The following is a 21,907-nucleotide window of genomic DNA, read 5'->3' on the forward strand; positions in this document are numbered from 1 at the left end:
AAACTGTTTTAAATTTGATTTTAATTTTATATCATTTTAATAAGGAATTATGCATTTTACCATTGTGAGCCGCCCTGAGTCCTCGGAGATAGGGTGGCATATAAATTGCATGAAATAAATAAATAAATAAATAAATAAATAAATAAATAAATAAATAAATAAATAAATAAATAGGCAATGGCTCGCGAGCCCGGAAAGATGGCTCTGTGTGCCACTTCCGGCACATGTGCCATAGGTTCACCATCACTGTCCTAGTTGCTCTTCTTTGCTCTTTTTCCAAAGTCTCAACATCTTTTTTGTAATGTGGTGACCAAAATTGGATTTAGTATTGCAGGTGTGCCCTTACTAAAGCTTTATAAAGCAGTACCAGTGGTGAAATGTAAAATTTGTTACTACCGGTTCTGTAGGCATGGCTTGGGGGAGCGGGGGATAATGTGACTGGGTGGGCGTGACCATTTATTTTATTTTATTTTTACTTTTAAAACCATTTTTTCTACAACCTCTTTGGCCGAAGAGTTGTAAAAAAAAATGCTTTTAAAAGCCTCTGACGATCAGGGAACTCAGCTGGGATCGTCAGAGGCTTTTAAAAGCATTTTTTCACCCGAAGAGGTTGTAGAAAAAATGCTTTTAAAAGCCTCTGACGAACCTAGCTGAGCCGCGTGATTATCAGAGGCTTATTTTTTTACTTTTAAAAGCATTTTTTCAGCCGAAGAGGTTGTAGAAAAAATGCTTTTAAAAATAATTTTAAAAAGCCTCTGACAATCGCGCGGCTCAGCTGCGCATGGGGGGGGAGGCAGGGATTTTTGCTACCTGTTCTCCAAACCACCCACCGCCACCGCTACCGGATTGGGCGATCTGGTCCAAACTGGGAACATTTAACCCCTGAGCAGTACTAATATTTCACATGATTTTGATTCTATCCCTCTGTTTATACAACCAAGGATTGCATTAGCTTTTTTGGTTTCTGTCACACATTATGTCACAATAGTTGAAAGTCAAGACATCCAAGTGCCCAACCTGATTTTTGTGACATTTTTTTGCAATGATCGTTAAACAAATGTGTCAGTCATAAATTGATTCTCATGGTCTGCAAGCAAATTTACTGTCTGCAATAGGCAGACAAAATAGGCAGGAAAAAAATGGTCAGAAAAAAAAATCACAAATTACAATCACCTGACTACAGGATACTGAAAATAACCATAAATGCAGGCTGGTTGCTAAGCATCGAAAATGTGATATCATATGACCACAGAGGGATGCTCATGGCATTGAAACTTCAAATCATGAGTCATAAGTACCTTTAGTACTAATGTTGTAACATTGAACCTGCTAAATGACAAGTTGTAAGATAAGGACTATCTGTACTCCCCAGAGTTAAAAGGTGTTAAAATGTTAAAAGGTTCTACCGTATGATGTCACTTTGGGTCTTTGACCTAAACATTTGTTTGCTATTTTCAAAGGAGTGTAATTTTGAACCCTGCCTATTTTCGCAACCATCTTCGTCAAGCTGCTGTCTTCCGATGCTTAGAGCGATATTCTGAAGCTGCAAGGTAGGTTTGTACCCCTGATTCATGGGGCAGCTTTCCTGCCTCAATTTCCCCTCCCCCCCTTTTTTTTTCCTTTTTGCAATCTACAAAGGTTAAGAAGATCATGGAAATAACCTTCGCCTCATTGCATCATACCTTCCAACCCAACCTTCTGGTTTTCTCCCTTTCCCCCAATAATAGAGCCTTTCATATACCTTGGGCTCCAATCAGGAGTGGGTTGCTGGGGGTTCGCAGGGGTTTGGGAGAATCTCTAGCTAAGATTCTGTGCAGTTCAGAGAACTCCCCAAATCCCACTCCTGGGTGGCCCCACCTACCCCACCCAACCGTTCCCAGGAGTCCCCACACGGCCCATTTTGGATACACATAAATGCAGGGCATGTGCAAAGGTTTGGGGAGGGTGAAAAATGGGCCTACCAAAATTTGGGAAGTTTGGGCCCATTTCCAGCCTCCAGAGGACCTCCAGAGCCTGGGTAGACCGTTTGTGCCCTCCCCGGAGCGTGGGGAGGGCAAAATCACCTGCCCACCATGGTGCAGGAGGCCGACTAGGCCACGCCCACCACGGCCACGCCCACCCAGCAACCAGGCAGAGAACCCTTTGCTAAAAATTTTGAAGCCCACCGGTGGCTCCAATGTCTATAATATGAAGAGAGTTGAAGTGGAGTTCTTGGACCAGGGATGGTATACATTAACCCAGGGGTCTGCAACCTTAAACACTCAAAGAGCCATTTGGACCCGTTTCACACAAAAAAGAAAACACCAGGAGCCACAAAACCCTTCTCGTGCCTGACTATTTCTTGAGCGGCCACAAAACTAGCATATGTAGTTGAATTAAACCTTCTGTTTTCTTCTGAAACTTTTCTTTTGTTGGATTTATCCATGGTTGGCCTACTGGGGGTTGAAAAGCTCAATAAATTGTGTGCCGGCGGGTGTCACACATTGATGGTTGTGACACATATTTTGTGTGACAGGGAGCCGCAACAGAGGGGTGAAAGAGCCACATGCGGCTCCAGCGCCACAGGTTGCTGACCCCTGCATTAACCACTTGGCTTCAGACCTACCAAACTCTGGGCCAGGAGTCTATTAATTTGTGGAGAAGGACAAAAGGAAGAAACAACCAACTGAAACTACTGAGGATTCAGACGTTATTTTCCCTCTCTCACTGGCCATGAGCAATCAGCAGCTTCGTATGGCTTTGTACTTGCCCTCAATAAAGAGTCTTATTTAGCTGAGCCCTACAGGGTGAGCCTTCTGCCAAGTCTAATCAAGCAATTGAGCTAAGGGTGCAGGGAAGTGTCAAGAGATCTGTGATAAGCTGCCAAGTTCCAGTCATGGAAACCTGACATATAAATCCACAGGGGCAGCTACTTTGGCCATGTTGGGAATGTCTGGTTTACAGTATTGTAAAAGACTGAAGTCAAATAGGAAAGGGAAACAGGAAACTTTTAATTAACATGGGAGTTTTCCAACAAACCTCAGTTACAGTTGCAATGAGTGCACCGTTGGGAGACTGGAAAGAACGTGGAAGCCTGGTCCTCAACTTACCACCACAAGTGAGCCCAAAACTTCTGTTGTTAAGTGAGTTTTTTCCCATTTTGTGACTTTTCTTGCCACAGTTGCTAAGTGAATCACCACAGCTGTTAAGATTAGTAACATGGTTGTTAAGTGAATCTGGTTCCCCCATAGACTTTGCTTGTCAGATGGTTCCAAAAGGGGATCCCATGACCCTGGGAAACTGCCACCGTCATAAATGTGAGTTGGTTGTCATGTATATCACATGACCATGGGGATGCTACAACGGTGATAAGTGTGAAAAATGGTCATAAGTCTCAGTTTTTCATTGCTGTTGTAACTCCAAACAGTCACTAAGTGAACTGTTGTAAGTCGAGCGACAGCACCTTTGACCATGTTGGGAATGTCTGGTTTACAGTAATAGCAATAGCACTTAGACTTATATACCGCTTCATAGTGCTTTACAGTCCTTTCTAAGCGGTTTACAGAGTCAGTCTATTTGCCCCCAACAATCTGGGTCCTCATTTTATCAACCTCGGAAGGATGGAAGGCTGAGTCAACCTTGAGTCAGTCAGGATCGAACTCCTGAAGTGACCAGTGAGTTAACCCTGCAGTACTGCATTCTAACCACTGTGCCACCACGACTCTTATGTGTGTATACAGTAATCTACTGTATACACAAGCAAGTCAAATAGGAAGTGGAAACAGGAAACTTTTAATTAATAGAGGAGTTTTACATCAAATCTCAGTTACAATTGCAATGAATGAACCTTTGGGAGGTTGATGTCAGTGTATTTAGTTCATAGTCTGAAAGAGGCATAGTAACAAGGTCAGCCAATGAATAGGCATGGCAACAGATCAGCCAATGGGAGCTGATTGGTGACTGAAACAGTTTTAGAGCCTGGGCGTGGCTTAGCTCTGTGCTCAGAACTGAAACTGAAAGTAGCCTGCTCTCTGTACTGAAACTGGAAACTGTTCTCTCCTCCGCTTTTGATATTGTAGATTTATTTCATGTGTTATATCATATATAAAGAGAAGTTAATGAATCCTGCTGAATCAGTTACCTGTGTGTGCTTTCTGGATGTGATTGCAGCAACAAACTCTGACAATTGAAAGAACAGGTTGGGGCTAGATTGTCTTCTAGGAGAAAATCTATGTGGTCACTAGGAATGAAAAAAAATGTGATGGCCCATAATCAATTTGCAACACACAAATGCTGGCGGAAGTTGTGTGCCTTGGCCAAGGCACACAACTTGGCCAAGAGCTTTGGCATAGCTCTTCCAGATAGCATTCAGGAGGGTAAGCAACATCATATGTAAGCCCGGTCCTTTTCTACGGACATCCTATTATTACATATATGTTAAATGGAGCCTAACTTGTGCTGTTATATTGCAGAACTGTTTTTCTATTTCTGATTAAAGAAACAAAGAAAAAAATGTGCATTTATGGATTTCTTAAAGTTTTTTCCCATGCTTCATACAAACATGCCCTCATTTTATTCTCCCAACAACAACTCTGGGAAGTTTCTCAAACTGAGAGCAAGCAGGTCCAAATCTTTCAATTTCCAAGGGCAGACTTGAATTTAGGTCTCTCTATTATCCTCATCCACCACTTTAATCAGCTGGTAAAGAACTCAAGAAAATTCCACCTGCACTTGGTTTGCAAAGTGGGAATATATATTTCTTGAAAATGATTTCTTGCATATTTTCTATTATAGGCAACATTTTCGTAGGGAAAAGAGGAATATACTTCTCAACTAATTAAAATGTTTTAGTTGGTGAATCTTCTGTCTTGTTATTAATGAATGAATCAATTACATTTAATGAAATGTGCATATTGTCAGTCCCAGTTGTTCCTTCCAAGAAAAGCATTGTATTCCCAGCTCTCTGCTTCTCCATTCCCAGATGGTCTGTTTTTTCTTTTGCATCTGACATTCAACTTGAGTGATTTCAGACTCCCTATGATATCAGGGAGAAAACATCAGAACTTCTGCAAATATGCTGATGTTTCTCTCCTGCTGTTTGTGCTCCCATTTTCAGGTAAATAAACATAGAATTAGGTAGAATCATCGAATAACACAATTGGAAGAAACCTAGGAAGTCTGCAGGTCCAATTCCCTGCTCGAGCAGGAGACCCTATACCCATGATGGCGAACCTATGGCACGCGTGCCACAGGTGGCATGTGTAGCCATATTGGTGGCCACGCGAGCTCAGCTGATTTTCAAGCCTTCTGGCTCCACCAGAAATAGGGAAACAGGCTGTTTCCTGCCTCCGGAGGACCTTGGGGGGGTGGGGAAGGCCCATTTTTCTCTCTCCCCAGCCTCCAGAGCCTTTCTAGGAGTCTGGGGAGGGCGAAAACAGCCTTCCCCACCACCCCGGAGGCCCTCCAGAGGCCGACGGGCCATTTCTGGCCTCCAGAGAGCCTCTGGGGCGGGAGGCCGTTTTTGCCCTCCCCAGACTCCTAGAAAAGCTCTGGAGGCTGAGGAGAGCAAAAAACAGGCCTACCGTGCCATCGCGTGCCAGGAGCGGGGGGAGCAGGGGAGGTCGTGCGCACATACGTGGGGGCAGGGTGCATAGAATTATGGGTGTGGGCACACGCGTGCACAACACCCCCCCCGCTTCTGGCACACGATGGCAAAAAGGTTAGCCATCACTGCCCTATACTCTTTTAGACAAATAGCTGCCCAGTCTTCTTTTGAAAGCTTCCAGTAATGGAGCACTCACATTTTCTGAAGGCAAGCTCATCTTCAAGTCAAGCTCATCCTCTGAAGCCATCTCATCTTCAAGGCTAACTCTTGTTGTTAGGGCATCTTCAATACCAACCAACTTTATTAGGAGGATTCATATATATATATATATCCTCCTAATAAAGTTGGTTGGTATTGAAGATGCCATCAGAGTCCATTTCTGTCTCATTGTCCTAGACCAGTGATGGCTAACCTTTTCCGGACCGAGTGCCCAAAGCACGTGCATGTGCAAATGTGTGTGTGCGAATGTGCATGCATGCACAAATGCATGTGTGTGAATGTGCATGTGTGTGCGAATGCACAAGTGTGAACACGCATGCATGTATGAACACACGCACACCTGAACCCAAACCCTCAAAATGCAATGTGTGTGCAGCCCCACGCATGCACCCCGCCCCCTGTGCATGCAAGTGTGGCCCCTGCATGCACTCCACCCCCTCATGCATGTAGGGGGCAGAGTGTGGCCCCTCACAATGCCCCGCCCTCCACGCATGCGCAGCAGAGACCCAAAGACCACCTGGACAGCGGGAGGCACACACGCATGTGCAGCGGAGCTGAACTGGGGCGAAGGCTTGTGTGCCATCACAGAGGGTGCTGCGTGCCATAGGTTCGCTGTCATGGTCCTAGACCATGCTTTTCAAACTTGACAACTTTATGATGTGTGGACTTGCTTAGACTGACACAATTCTTTGTTTCCCATTTTCAGCTAGTCTTAGCACCCGAGTTTATTCTTAAAAGGAACGATAGCTTAATTCAGGGATCCCCAAACTTGGCAGCTTTAAGACTTGTGGACTTCAACTCCAGGGGTGGGTTCTAAATTTTTTTACTGCCTGTTCTGTGGGCGTGGCTTATTCTGTGGGCATGGCTTAATGGTCATGTGACAATTCTTTAGGATTTAGCGGAGGTACTGGTCTACCAGGCTTTTAACTGCTTACAAAGCTGTACCGGTCTACTCATTTGTTTTTGCAGGCACTGGTCTACTCATTTATTCTTTAGGATTTAGCAGAGGTACTGGTCTACCAGGCTTTTAACTGCTTGCAGAGCTATACCAGTCTACTCATTTGTTTTTGCAGGCACTGGTCTACCCATTTATTTTTGCAGGCACTGGTCTACTCATTTATTCTTTAGGATTTAGCAGAGGTACTGGTCTACCAGGCTTTTAACTGCTTGCAGAGCTTACCGGTCTACTCATTTGTTTTTGCAGGCACTAGTCTACCAGCACACTGCCTTTTAACACTGATCAGCTGTAGGGCGGCCCTTTGAAGCCCCGCCGCAAGAGTTTAAATAGCTTTTTTCCTTCTAGCAGATCAGCTGGGATTCAGGAGGCAGCAATAGATTGGGGGTGGGGCCAAATAAAAGGTAAGAATAACGTGGGAGGGCAGGGGGCGGGGCAGAACCGGTTCGGTTACGTCATATTATCACTGCTACCGGCTCGGTGGAACTGGGCCGAACCGGGAGGAATCCACCACTGTTCAACTCCCAGAATTCTCCAGTCAGCTATGCTGGCTGGAGAATTCTGGGAGCTGAAGTCCACAAGTCTTAAAGCTGCCAAGTTTGAAGACCTCTGGCTTAATTAATACAGAAAAGCTCATGCTCATTGTTAAAAAGAAAGATCCTATTTAACTTTTAAAAGATCTTTTTCCTTTCTTCTATAGTGGTTTAGGCTTTCATGGCTGGCATCAATCAGGTAGTGATGAGTTTTTGAGCTTCACGGTCTTGCTCTAGTTTTCTCCGGTCCGGACATTTTGAAAGTGGCTGTGGCTGGCATCCTCAGAGGCGGAGTGAGCTGCTTTACGGTGCTTCTCTGAACGGCTCACAGGCAACAAGACAGGAACTGGCTGGCTCTTGTATTTGTACCTGGCAAGCTGATTTTACTTCTTATTCCAAGAAAAGAGAGCAATCATAAAATTGGTTTGAGAAGGAAAGCTATTCCTCAAAACCACTGTATTTGAAAACACTTGCATCTTTCTCAAGCTGTATTTTTGAGTTTGGCCAGATGTTTGTTAAAACATCTGTCAGCACAGATATCGAAAATCCTTAATATTAGCATGTTGATTTCTTCAGCCAAAAAACATTGCATGTTTGCATGTGTATATAAACACACAGATATGTACACGGACTAATATCTGTTGCAGTATTTCTCAAAGCTGGCAACTTTAAGGTATGTGGACTGTGGAATTCTGGGAAATGAAGTCTATGTATCTACGTAAAGTTGCCAAGCTTGAGAACAGCAAAGGACCGGCCCGCAGTGCCTCTGCCAGCGAAAACAGAGCTGGGGAGGGCCACGTGCGGGCCTCTCAGGCTCTATTTTTGGTCGCGACGGCCTCCTGCAACCCTCTGCCAGTGAAAACGGGGCTCGGGAGACAGGGGTGGGTTTCAAAAGTTTGCTCATGGGCGCTTGAGTGCTTGCGCACGCATCCGGGTGGGTGGGCAGAGCCTCCCACCGCCACCCTACCGATTCGCCCAATCCGGGGCAAACCAGTAGCAACCCACCACTGTTGGGAGAGCTGCACACTGCCTTCCCAGGCTCTGTTTCCAGTGGCAGAGGGCTGCAGGAGGCCATTGTGGCCGAAAACGGAGCCTCGATGAGTGACGTCAAGCTGGCCACACCCACCCTGGCCATGCCCCCACAGCCAAAAACAACCCTGATGCGGCCCTCAGTGAAATCAAGTTTGACACACCTGGCATAGAAGAACAGACATAAGTGCACACACTTGTTTTCCAATGAAAATATATTTAATGAAAATGTAAAGAAGCAGTTTCTGAAGACTTAGAAACGACAAGAACAGCTAATGAAATTGTTGTGCGGGTGAAATAGAGTGTTAGGGAAACTTTCAAATAAACTGTAGTGAAGACTAACGCTAGACTTTGTAGAAAGAATAACATGCTCATAAAAAGAGAGCATTAAGGTTAATGTGGCAATGGTAAATCTTTAATGAGCTGACAGTGCTATCCTGAAATATCTGCCATTGAAATTAAGAATCAGGGTCCGTTCTTAGATACACAAGCGAAGTTGCCTATAAATTGGCGGCTGCTCTTCCTTTCAACCTACTCTTCCTCTCCTAGGGATATACATAAACACATACAGGTAGTGCTCAGTTTATGACCACAATTCAGTCCAAAATTTCTCTGGCCGTTGTGTGGAAGCACCATTTGCAAGAAAGAGAGGGATGGGTTCCAGGAGAACCTTGTTGCTGACTTCTTGCTGAAGACTAAAATTTGTAGAAGTAGTTCTCAACTTGGGATCACAATTGACGCCAAACATTTCTGTTGCTAAACAAGTTGTCAAGTGAATTTTGACCCATTTTATGACCTTTTCTTGCTGCAATTGTTAAATGAATCATTTGCAGTTGTTAAGTTAGTCACATGGTTGCTAAGTGAATCTGGCTTCCCTATTGATTCTGCTCCTCAGAAGGTCGCAAAAGATGATCATGAGACTCCAGGACACTGCAACCGTTATAAATACCCTGTTTTCCCCAAAATAAGACATCCCCTGATAATAAGCCCAAATGGGCTTTTGAGCGCATGGCAATAAGGCCAAGCGCTTATTTCACGGTTCAAAAAAATATAAGACAGGGTCTTATTTTCAGGGAAACATGGTATATGCCAGTTGCCATGCATCTGAATTTCGATCCCATGGTCATAGGGATGCTGCAAGGGTCATAAATGTGAAAAATAGCCATAGGTCACTTTTTTCACTTAAGCGGTCACTAAATGAACTGTTGTAAGTCAAGGACTAAAGCACCTGTAGTCATATTTCACAATATAATCCAACCACTTTTGTGTGTGTGTGTGTGTGTGTGTGTGTGTGTGTGTGTGTGTGTGTGTATGTGGAAGCAGACCTTGCACTAACAGGAAAATGCTAGCAAAGAAAAATAAATAAATGTGAATTAGGAAGAACCATGGAAAATAATAAGAGGATGGGGAAGCAGCTTTCAGTTCTGTGGTGAAGGCAGCATGGCATATAACATAATACAGGGGTGAAATCTATTTACCTTTCTTACCGGTTCGGAAGCATGTGCGCATCACACGTGCGCGCCATGCACGCGTGCACACCTTCTACGCATGCGCAGAAGGTAAAAAAACATTACTTCCTGGTTAAAACCAGGAAGTAATGACACCCGGGCGGCAATTGCTACCGGATCACTGAACCACAGGGAAAAATCGCTACCAGATCAGGCGATCTGGTCCGATCTGGGAGCATTTCATCCGTGGCATAATACCAATGACCATTTACAATAGCGGTGAATATCTGTAGCTAGGATGAGGTTTATTTATTTTATTTATTTATTGGTTCAATTTATATGCCGCCCTTCTCCAGAGACTCAGGGCGGCTTACAATGCTTTAAGTAACAGCCTTCATACTTTTGTATATACCTGCTTAGTAGGGCTTTTTGGCCCCCCCAAGCGGTGTTCTATTTTATACAAAGTCAGCTTATTGCCCCCAATAAGTTGCAGATAAGCTAAGAATGAAGGTTGTGGGTTCATTCTCTGAGCTTGTGGGTGGGTTTCCGAACGTTTCATTACCAGGCTAGGTAACATCTTCAGCAGAGTTTAGGGGTGGTCAGTGTCAGTACACAAGCGATTCCATTAACAGACAAATTGACCTACAACCAGCCTAAGAACCGCTCAGAATCCAGATCAACCACCACAGCCAACCAGAGTGTCAGCACTCCAAACTACATTCGTTTCAGTGCTGACATAAGGAGGAGAAAATGGGGGCAGCTGGCAAGAGGACGCTTGACTTTCACCTACTTATTTTCCCTGATGATAATATCCCCTAGGAGATGAGATGGGAGGGGGGACATTCCTGGAGCTGAAGTAGTAGATATGGGGAGAGCTGACCCATCACAAGACCCCCAACTGACACACCCACACCTGAAGCAAGGGTGAAATCCAGCAGGTTCTAACAGGTTCTGGAGAACTGATAGCGGAAATTTTGAGTAGTTCAGACAACCAGCAAATGCCACCTCTGGCTGGCCCCAGAGTGGGGTGGGAATGGAGATTTCGCAATATCCTTCTCCCAGGAGTGGGGAGGGAATGGAGATTTTGCAGTATCCTTCCCCTGCCACGCCTACCAAGCCATGCCCACCAAGCCACACCCCAAAAAATTTGGATTTCACCACTGACCTGAAGGCCTTATAAACAGAAGAACACTGACATCCCCTAACTCTGCTGAAATGTTACCTTGCCTGGTAACAAAATGTTCAGAAACCAACCCACAAGCTCGGAGAATGTACCCTCACCCTCAACAATGACCATCACTGATAAGATAATAACCTACATCTAGTAATGCTTGTTGCATTAAATTGCTTATAAGTTCCCATCAAGTTCATACAGTTGAGGATTCTATGATCTCTTGTCTATCCTGTCACTAAAAATACCTTGGTAATTATAATTAGCACGGAATTCTTTGCTCACACAAAATCATAAGGCCATTGTTGGATTTGAGTTTCAGTTGACACAAAATCATTTGCTAGAAAAAGATACTTTTCCCTCTCCCTTTGTCCTCTACTATGTATCTAAATCTAGTTGGGATTGGGTCCAAGAATAAAAAAAGTGAGAATTGTTTAAGCAGAAATTCACTCTCAAGATTAATCATACAGTCTTAGTAAAAGACCAGATAAACCGATGGGGAAACAAATCTTCCAAGTGCTACTCCGTAAGATAAATGGAATGAAAAATGACATACACATATGATTATTGATAGATGGTTAGAATGAACAAAAAGAGGCAACTGATACTCATAGCCAGCTTGTGAATTTTTTCCAGATTTTCTTATTGGCTCTACTAATGCATGGCAATTCTTATTGTTTATTTTTTTAAAAAAACCCAAAACTTTAACTGAGAATAAACACAAATTGCAAATGTAATGCACCCAAGCCTTTTGTTTTTGTTTGGTGTGTATAAGAATTCTATTATGTATATGGTTTTGGCGGGAGATTTAAAACAACAATGGGTCATTTGTGATTGGTCAGCTCCCTGGCCGGTAAGGTATATAAAGGGAGCTGTTTGCCTATAACCTTTGCTGAAGTTCACACTACAATAAAGAGCTGTTGTCACGCACTACCTTGCTTCTGCCTCCTCAATCGCCCAACTTAATAAATTCCATTGTTGTAATATTTCTGCAGATCAGGAAAATAATGTGCTCTCCCTGATCTAACTGCATTGTCATACACTTTGTGTGAAACTTTAAGGCTGTTCTTTTTATTATCATCCAAAACAGTTGAATCTGAGAAGCAAGACTGAAGTAATCCATTTTATACCTCCTCAGAACTCATGTAATGATTTCTCTGTGGAATTTAGTTTTGATTTTTTTAAAAAAAAAAACAAATAGTCCTTCGTGTTTACCAACAGCAGGAGTTAGCTGCACTCAGTACTGATTAGTCAACACACATGAAGTCACCCAGATTTCTGTACAATCTCCGATGCAATTTTATAATATAAAAGAAATAATTGATTAAATATAAGGGCATAAATGAACATTCACACAACACTTTTATTTAAAAAAAAAATAATAATCACAGGCTCTGCCTCCAGCACATGAGTAGCCCATTATGCCTGTGATTCAGTGGTGAAATCTGAACTGGTTTGCTACCAGTTCATTGGCTGCACATGTGCACTGCACGTCAAACAAATGCTGTGTGTGCACGCACAGTGCACATAAAATGCATACTGCGCGTGCACACATGCACAGTACACACCAAATGCACAGAAAAAGGAGGCTTCGGAAGGTAAGTATAACAGCAAGGGGGAGCAGCTGTGTCACTAGAAAGCAGGATTTCTAGCTGATAGTCGGACATACCAGTTCGAAAGGAACCGGTAGCAGTGGTGGGTTGCCCCCGGTTCAGACCGGTTCTTGCGAACCGGTAGTAAAACCGGCAGGAGACTCCACCCACTGACCCTGACGTCATCAGGAAGCTTCTGCGCATGTGCAGAAGTGCGCGCGCGAGCGAAGTGAGCGAGTGCGCACGGCCCCGTTGCAAACTGGTAGTAAAGGTAAGTACAACCCACTCCTGACCGGTTTTACTACCAGTTCGCCCAGAGCAGTGCGAACCGGTAGGATTTCACTGCTGCTGTGATTTCTATTACAAATCAGCACATAAAAATGGACCTTTTTGCCCAATTTAAGTAGCAACAATAGCAACTCAAATCACGAGTGGAAATTAGCCAGCCACAGTTGGTAAAAGAACATATACAGTACCAGGGGCTCTGAGATTGATTGGGAAGCATGCTGGAGAACATGATGTAAAAAGTGTTCTTTCATTTAAAGCTATAAAAGAAAAGACAAATTTCCTTGCGTTGAGTCTGGAAATAGAAAGGTAGCTGCTGAATCTTGAAGAAATTCAGAGTTATATATGCTACCAGACAACCTTGTGCCCCCTTGGGTCATCCTTTGAAAGAAACATAGTGCAGTCTGATGTGACCAGAATGAACATTAAATTCTAGGCTGACCACGGATTTTTTTCACCCCAAGGCTTGATGGTCCCTTGATCATTTAAGAATAGTACATATTATAAATAGAAAAATAATTGTAGTGGCAAATGGACTTGTTATCAAAGTCAATATTAACTTACTTAAACAGATAAACAAGAAGGCTACAGGTGAGCAAAAAAGGAGTGAGAGTGACTTTGACTTCCTGCTGGCTTCCCCATTGAGATTTCCTTGTGGGAAATGGGTAGGGAAAATTGGAAATCACATGACCACAGGGACACTGCAATGGCCACAACTTGGTCTGATTATCATGGAAATGTGAATTCCACAGGAATAGATTTCCATGCATTCTTTAAGTTAGCAGAATCTGAATAAGTTAATTCAAAAATGGTTGCAGCATAATAGATCATTTGGGCTAATTTAAGGGTACAAGCAGACAAACAGATAAACAAATGAGAATTTTAGTAGTCTATAAATTCAGGCAGCTGCATATAGCAATAGCACTTAGACCTATATATTGCTCCATGGTGGGTTACAGCACTCTCTGAGTGGGTTGCAATGTCAGCATATTACACCCAACAATCTGGGGCCTCATTTTATTGACCTCAAAAAGATGGAAGGCTGAGTCAACCTTGAGCTACTGAGGATCAAACTCCTGGCTGTGGGCAAAATTAGCCTGCAGTACTGCATTCTAACCACTGCATCACCAGAGCTCTTAACACAGGGGTGTCAAACTCAAGGCCCACGGGCCAGATCCGGCCCATGGGGTGCTTAGATCTGGTCCGTAGGCCAACCTGGAAACAGTGAAGGACCAGCCCATAGTGCTTCTGCCAGTGAAAAAGGAGCCTGGGCAGGCCGCATGCAGCTTCTGTGAGCTCCACTTTTGCTGGCAGAGGGCTGCAGGAGGCCATCACAGCTGAAAACGGAGCCTTGACGAGTGATGTTGAACTGGCCACCCCCACCCTGGCCATGCCCATCCCGGGCCGCCACCACCCCAGTCCCCCAGGTCAAACACAAGCCTGATGCGGCAGTCAATGAAATTGAGTTTGACACCCCTGCCTTAACACAATCATATCACAAATTTGCAATGGGAGTGATTGAACCTTCCATTTGCTTATCAGAAATAGCCTTGTGTAAAACATAATTTTCTAGTCCAGACTGGAAATTACAAAAACATGAATTATGATAGCCAAAGTCAGCCTTCTCCTGCACACTTCTTTGGACCTCTGGGCTTTGTTATTTCTTCTGGCTCATGGAAAATAAATTCAGACTGAACATTGAACGTTTGTCCAGGTGATCTGGAGAGTGGAATGGACCAAATGCACCAATTCTGGACACAACATTGGCTGACACAGCAAAGCTTAATTAAGAATCAAGAAAAGAAGCAAGCTATTTGCCCTCACTAAGGAGTCAGACAAGGCATTCTCTTACAATAAGCCTTTCCCCTGAAAAGGGTGATTTAAGACAAAATGCTGCTTGGAAAGATGACTTCAGACCATGCTATGATGGCCATCCAATCTAAAACACATTTTTATTCATTGATTCCATCCAGAAATCTCTCATTCTATGCCCAAGCAGATACATTTAAGATTACACCATTCTTCCCCCTTTCTTATTTCATTTTCCCTTTCTCCTTTCAACTAAAACTTACCATAGTTTAACATTGCATTTAAAGATTGCAAACTATGGCTTGATTTCCTACGCCAAGATTCGAACCTACTATTTCATCTCAACCAGCACATTGCAACTGCAAGCATACCATATGTAAAAGAGGACATTGTTTGTCATATTTGGATGCAGTGGCAAAGAAGGATTTAATTCCACATTGCACAGCCTGAAATTCCCACATCCAAAGTCCTTATGGAGCTAGGTAGATTTATATATGTAATAAATAAATAATAAAGAAGCAACCAAGAGTCAAGATGGATGCAAATGAGATCTTATCGAGTTAACTCGATTAATGTAATTTTAATTGCATTTTTATTGAATCAATTCTATTGAATCAACTGTAATTATGTCCTCATCCCATGTATTTGTCGCAGTGCAAACTTTGGCATGCAATCAAAACCTAAGTGAAATCCTAGCTGCAAAAAAGTTTAACTGGTAGTGAGGTCAACAGTTCAGTGGAGAAGGAAATGGACAAGGAACCATACAGTCAGTATTTCCATTGGCTTGCTGAATTCTCTAATGCAAGTCATGAACTGCAGCCTTGATGTTACTCTGAATAATTTTCAAAAGTAAAGCAAATGACCAATAAAATGTACATCTGCCAAATGAGCTCACAGTGTTCTGTTCAATGAAAAGGAGGAAACATCTAGTAGATTCTCCAGATTTGGCTACATTCCCATGTTTTGAGTATGTTTTGTTCTTCAGGGCACTGGTTGCTATCAAAACATAGAAACGTTTAGAGATTATCCTTCTCTTATTTCGAAAGCATTTTACCAAACCAGTAAAAGCAGGTGTTTATTTCCTTGATGAGTTGCTTCTTCCCAAGATGCATTTCTTTGGCTACAGAAGAGTTCAGGACTCAGGTCTTGACACCACTGCATCTTCAAATGACAACAGCGATAGTACTTATATAGCGCTTCATAGTATTTTACAGCCCTCTCTAAGTGGTTTACAGAGTCTTCATTTTACTGACCTTGGAAGGATGAAAGGGTGAGTCAACTTTGAGCCTGGTGAGAGTCGAACTGTCAAATTGCAGGCAGCCGGCAGAAATAGCCTGCAGTACTGCATTCTAACCAGTGGGCCATATTGGCTCACAATCAGTTGGAAATATTTTCCCTACCTGCCTTTAAGCCAGGGGTCCTTAACTCCCCAGTTGTGGACCATTACCGCAGGGGTGGGTTCTAAATTTTTTACTACCGGTTCTGTGGGCGTGGCTTATTTTGTGGGCATGGCTTGATGGTCATGTGACAATTCTTTAGGATTTAGCAGAGGTACTGGTCTACCAGGCTTTTAACTGCTTTCAGAGCTGTACCGGTCTACTCATTTGTTTTTGGAAGCACTGGCCCACCCATTCATTTTTGGAAGCACTGGTCTACCCATTTATTTTTGCAGGCATCAGTCTACCCATTTATTTTTGCAAGCACTGGTCTACCCATTTATTTTTGCAGGCACTGGTCTACCCATTTATTTTTGCAGGCACAGGTCTATTCATTTCTTTTTGCAGGCACTGGTCTACTCATTTGTTTTCTTTTAACACTGATCAGCTGTAGGGCGGCCCTTTGACGCCCCGCGGCAAGAGTTTAAACAGTTTTTTTCACTCTAGCTGATAGCTGGGACTCAGGAGGCAGCAATAGATTGGGGGTGGGGCCAAATAAAAGGTAAGAATAATGCAGAGGGTGGGGGCAGGGGGGCAGAACCGGTTCGGTGATGTCATATCACCGCTACCGGCTCAGTGGAACCGGGCCGAACCGGGAGGAACCCACCCCTGCACTACCGGGCTGCGGCCCGTTCAGAACTGGACTGCAGAAGCGGTGGGCGAACATGGGCATGCATGCAGCTCCATTTAAGCACTGCAGTGGTCAGGCGAGAGTTCATGCACAATTCCAGTTATGTGAGTGGCAGGTGTGTCTGCCCAATGCTTATGCAAATGGAGCTACGTATGCACACATGCTTGCCCGCCACTCATGAAGAACCACCCCCTCTCCCCTTCCCTGCCGGTCTGCAAAGCCGTAAAGTTTGGAGCCGTAAAGTTAAGTGACTGAATTACATACATGATGTTATTGTCTGATAAAATGCAAAATGTAAGAAAAGAAAAGGAGTAAAAAGTGGCAAGTAGAAAAATGGAGATTAGAGAAAGGAAACACAGCTTTTATACTATATATACTTTTTATTTATTTATTATTTATTTATTAGTTCGATTTATATGCCGCCCTTCTCCAGAGACTCAGGGCGGCTTACAATGCGTTAAGGAATAGCCTTCATACTTTTTATATACCTGCTTAGTAGGGCTTTTTGGGGCCCCCTAAGCGGTGTTCTATTTTATACGAAGTCAGCTTATTGCCCCCACAAACTGGGTCCTCATTTTACCTACCTCGGAAGGAAGGCTGAGTCAACCTTGAGCCTGGTGAGAATTGAACTCGCAGTAATTGCAGGCAGCTGGCAGCTAAGTGCTACTTTAACAGCAGTTTAGTCCCCTGCACCACCAAGGCTCTTATTTACAATATATTTCACTATACCTTTCTACCTTGCAATCCATCCAAATATGCAGCACATCCATATATTGATTTGCCTTTTGCTCCTTAAGTTTTTCACTTCTTCTTTTTGAAGGATCTCATAAACTCCATCCAACATGACTTTCTTGGTCTTTTCCCAAGCTATTCATTTTTCTTCCATAGATTTGTTTTCCAATTCTATGTCCATTTATTGTCTCTACATGAGCAAACCACTCAAACTACTTCTTTTATACTGGTCACACAGGTTTCCATTCGATCTCCATTTATCCATTACCGTTTATTCTTAACTTTATCTCTTCTAGTTTAATCCATGGGTCTTGGTCTAAAGTACGGGTCATTCCCATTGCAACCAACCTACATTTATGTTTCTCTTAAAATAGTCCATTCCCACTCCCATATAGCAAAATAGGGTGAAGCACGCTTTTATGTACAGCTTTTATTTCTATATTGCAAAACAATCATTCCTTGCAACAGACCAAGGGAACGTGTCACATAATCTTCTTTTTAACTTTCTGCTCACTTTGAAACATTTGCAAAGCATTCTATTTGTTTTCACACATGATTCTTGCTTTTAGGGCATTCAGCAACCAATCTTCAACTCCAATTTCATGCAAAATTTCTATAATTCTGTTTTATTAATTCATCCCAAATACAAGAGCACACTCTTGTAGTCTTGGACCCTCTACGCACAGCAGGAGAGAAAGTTGAACACCTTTCATATGCACTGTCTCCGATGAATTCTTGGCATCACCTGGCAGGACAACGCTCCAAATAGTGCAGTCTTGGAACGTGCTGGAATTTCTAGCATGTATACACTATTCAAAGAGCAACGTTTACGCTGGCTGGGGCATGTCATGTGAATGGCTGATGGTTGGTTTCAGAAAGATTTCCTGTATGGAGAATTAGTGCAAGGAAAGCGCCTCAGAGGGAGACCACAGCTGCGATATAAGGGTATTTGCAAGAGGGACCTAAAGGCCTTGGGAATGGACATTAACAATTGGGAAACCTTGACCTCCAATCGTTCAGCTTGGAGGCTAAAAATGCAGCATGGCCTTCTCCAATTCGAAGAGACACTTGTCCGGCAGGCTGAGGCAAAGAGGCAATCCCGGAACCAGTGAAATCTGGGGGCTGGGCAGGGGACAGAATGTATCTGCCCTCAGTGTGGAAAGGATTGCTACTCTCGAATTGGCCTTTTTAGTCATACTAGATGCTGTTTTAGGACCTCTTTCCAGAGCACGATACCATAGTCTCTTGAGACTGAAGGATGCCAATGATTAATTCATCAAATGTTTTTTTTTTCCTCAATAAAAAAACATAAATTTTCTGCGATGAAATGTAGGTTTTGAGTCCCAGAGGGGAGGGGCTGCATCCTGGGATGCAAAGAGGCAGTGGTGCTTGGAAAGTCTGATAGGCAGGAAGAGGGCAAAGACCAGGGGTGAAATGCTACCGGTTCAGACCAGTTCGGCCGAACCGGTAGCGGCAGCAACAGGTGGTTTGGAGAACCAGTAGCAGCGGCAGCACAAAGCTCCGCCCTCCCACCTGGACATTGTTACTTCCTGGTTTTAACTCCCTGAAGCCTCCTGGGAGCAAAAGTGGGCCACAGGGGAGCATGCCACTCCCCATGCCCCATTTTGGACCTAGGAGGTCTCCCTGCACTTACCTGGGAGCCAAGATGAGGTGCGTGGGGACTCCTGGGGTGGGGCCAGACAGCAAATTAACTACCGGTTCTCCCGAACTGGCTGAATCCCACCACTGTGTATATGTATATATATATATATATATGTATGTATGTATGAATATGTATATAGCATGCATATATGTGTGTTATGTATGTATATGGGTAGATACATGTTTTCTTCTGAGGGCAGGCAACAGAATTTCATTTTTAACGTGTGCCAGTGTGCTCACAGTAAAAAAATGACAATAAGGGTTATTTTATCTATCTTAATTTACCCTTCCAATGTTGTAGCCTTCATATGTGTGTTAAATAAGTCACAGTCCGTCCATAAGAACACTACCATATTTTAATGTTTCTCTAGTTATGCCGTCTATACTTGCAACTATTGTTGTCCGCCGGCAGCCTGCAGATCTGGCAGCAGAGTCAGACAGTGAGGAGGCTGGGGAGGAACATGGGCCAGTTCTGGAGTCTGGGGAAGGCTCGGGCGAGGGCTCTGCGTCGGAGGTAGAGATGGGGCCAGGGCCATCTGGGAGTTATGTGCTGACTCCAGAGCCTCCAGAGTCTGACATCAGCGAGGCAAAGAAACAGTGTGCGCATGCGCAGAGCTGCCAGAAGGCAAGAACAGTTAAGACAAAAGGGGCGATTCAGGAGTAAGGCTTGGAGATGATTGGGCCCTCCCATAAAACATAAAGGAGGAGCAAAGGCACGTAAGCCTTTGCAGGAAGCAACTTTGTTCGTGCTGGTCGGTTTAAATTCTGAAGCTCCATTTTGACTCTGTGCTCCATGTGGCCTTGCAAAGGTAATTGCCAATTAGGTTTTTGGCAGCGTGTCAAGGGAGATAAAGGAAGCCTAGGTCAGAACAACAACCTTACACTCTTCAACATTCTCAAGCATTTATTACTTCCTTTTCACCTTTTTTTTCCCCTGCACAGTAACATTTTTTTTAACTTTATTTCTATTCTGTTCTTCAACATAATACCGTCATTCTCATAAATATTTCTAGAACACTCAGGTATTCCCTGATTTCAGTTTCATCACAAATTATGTCACTACAGTATTTTTAATTCATCCACGAATTCTTTCGGTCTTTCTTATCAATCAATCAATCAAAGCAATCATGAATACACTTGTACTTACACCACATATTTAAAAGAGATGTTTTAAAGGAGATACTCACCAGTTACCATTCTCATTTGTTCATGGAATTCTGGATGATCCATTCACTTTTTCTATAATGTCTGTTGTTCCCACCCATCTGAGTTTTTTGTGCCTCCTTCTGATGACAAATCAGTGATGGGTTTGTACTGGTTCTGCCCAGATCAGCTGAATAGGGCTGAGAGACAGCGTATGCCAAATTCAGCAGCTGTTTTCTGCATTTGAGACAGGATTCATAATAGTTTAGCACCTTTAACCAGACTAACTCTCCTGGAAAAATTCATGTATTTTTCCAAAATTGATTCTTTTTTTCTTTTCTTTTTTTCATTCTCACCATTCACTGTTTTGGAGAATGCTTTGATTTCTAACTATTGTTTCTGTTTACTGAATTGAGCAGTGTATTATTGCTACCAGTGGAATGAGAACTATCTAATTTCACATTTTCAGATCAATGAAAACCAAATCTTCAAATACCATTTGAAATCTGCAGCTCTCTTGGTTTACTGTGTAATTTACCAACAATATAAACAATGCATTTTAGGGAAAAGAAAGCTCAGAAATACACAGGATACGCAACTATAAATATATGATATGTATATCGCAATGGATGTGGATATGGATATGGATTTGGAAAGAGAGAGAGAGAGAGACATAGACATAGAGATAGACATAATCAGAGAGAGAGAGAGAGAGAGACATAGACATAGAGATAGACATAATCAGAGAGAGAGAGAGAGACATAGACATAGACATAGACATAGACATAGACATAGACATAGACATAGACATAGACATAGATATAGATGATATAGATATAAAGACACACACATACACACCAAAAATATGTTGTGTTTATATATAAAAAGCCAAAAATATCTGTCTATCTGTCTGTCTGCCTCTATCTATCTAGCTAGCTAGCTATACATGCATACATATATACATACATACATACATACATACATATCAGAGGTGGTATTCACTTACCTTCGCTTCTGGTTCGCAAATGTGAGGGGCACGCAGGGCCTTCCGCGCATGTGCAGACTGTCAAAAATGTAGATAAATGGGACGTCATTATGTTTGAGTAGGTGGGCAGAGCCTCCCGCAGCTGCCGCTACCGGTTTTCCCGAACCGGATAGAACTGGCTGAATACCACCACTGATACATACATACATACATACATACATACATACATACATACATATCTGACCACATACTAATAAATATTACTGTAAAGGGTTTTTTTTCCTCAAACAAATGTTATTTTCCACAAAACATATTGGATACATGGATATCTACAGGAGCGAGTGAAGGGAGGCAAACAATGTGTGCGATGATGTCATTATACAAATGTTACAAGCAATATATGGGTATGAGTTGTGAAGAATGTACAGTATGCAATGGTGCCATTTTCTTGATAATGTGTATCATCATTTTAACATCATGATTTGCTACAGGGACCTCTGACTTGGCATATGTGCGCCAAAGAGAAAATCTTTGCAATTCATCATTGAACCAAGATCAAGATCGGTGTCAGGCGTCAGACTGCACCCACAAAATAATTTCATTCATCTCCGGCGGTCTAGGTTTTCTGAGCTCAGAAATAATAGCTAAGCTCTCCTAGCAGTCGGCTCAAACTGATCCAAATATTAAAGCTGT

General features: G+C 43.1%; 1 protein-coding gene across 1 annotated transcript in view; it reads left to right on the forward strand.

The window, feature by feature from the left end:
* SPATA16 (spermatogenesis associated 16) overlaps positions 1-21,907 on the forward strand; it is a 207,541-nt gene that overhangs the window by 80,691 nt on the left and 104,943 nt on the right. The window contains exon 3 of the mRNA XM_070945958.1: positions 1,461-1,550. Coding sequence (XP_070802059.1) covers positions 1,461-1,550 — 90 coding nt within the window. The remainder of the gene's footprint in view (positions 1-1,460; positions 1,551-21,907) is intronic.

Source organism: Pituophis catenifer, unplaced genomic scaffold (genome assembly GCF_029215685.1).
Source record: "Pituophis catenifer annectens isolate HBS135680 unplaced genomic scaffold, rPitCat1.0.hap2 SCAF_6, whole genome shotgun sequence".
NCBI lineage: Eukaryota > Metazoa > Chordata > Lepidosauria > Squamata > Colubridae > Pituophis > Pituophis catenifer.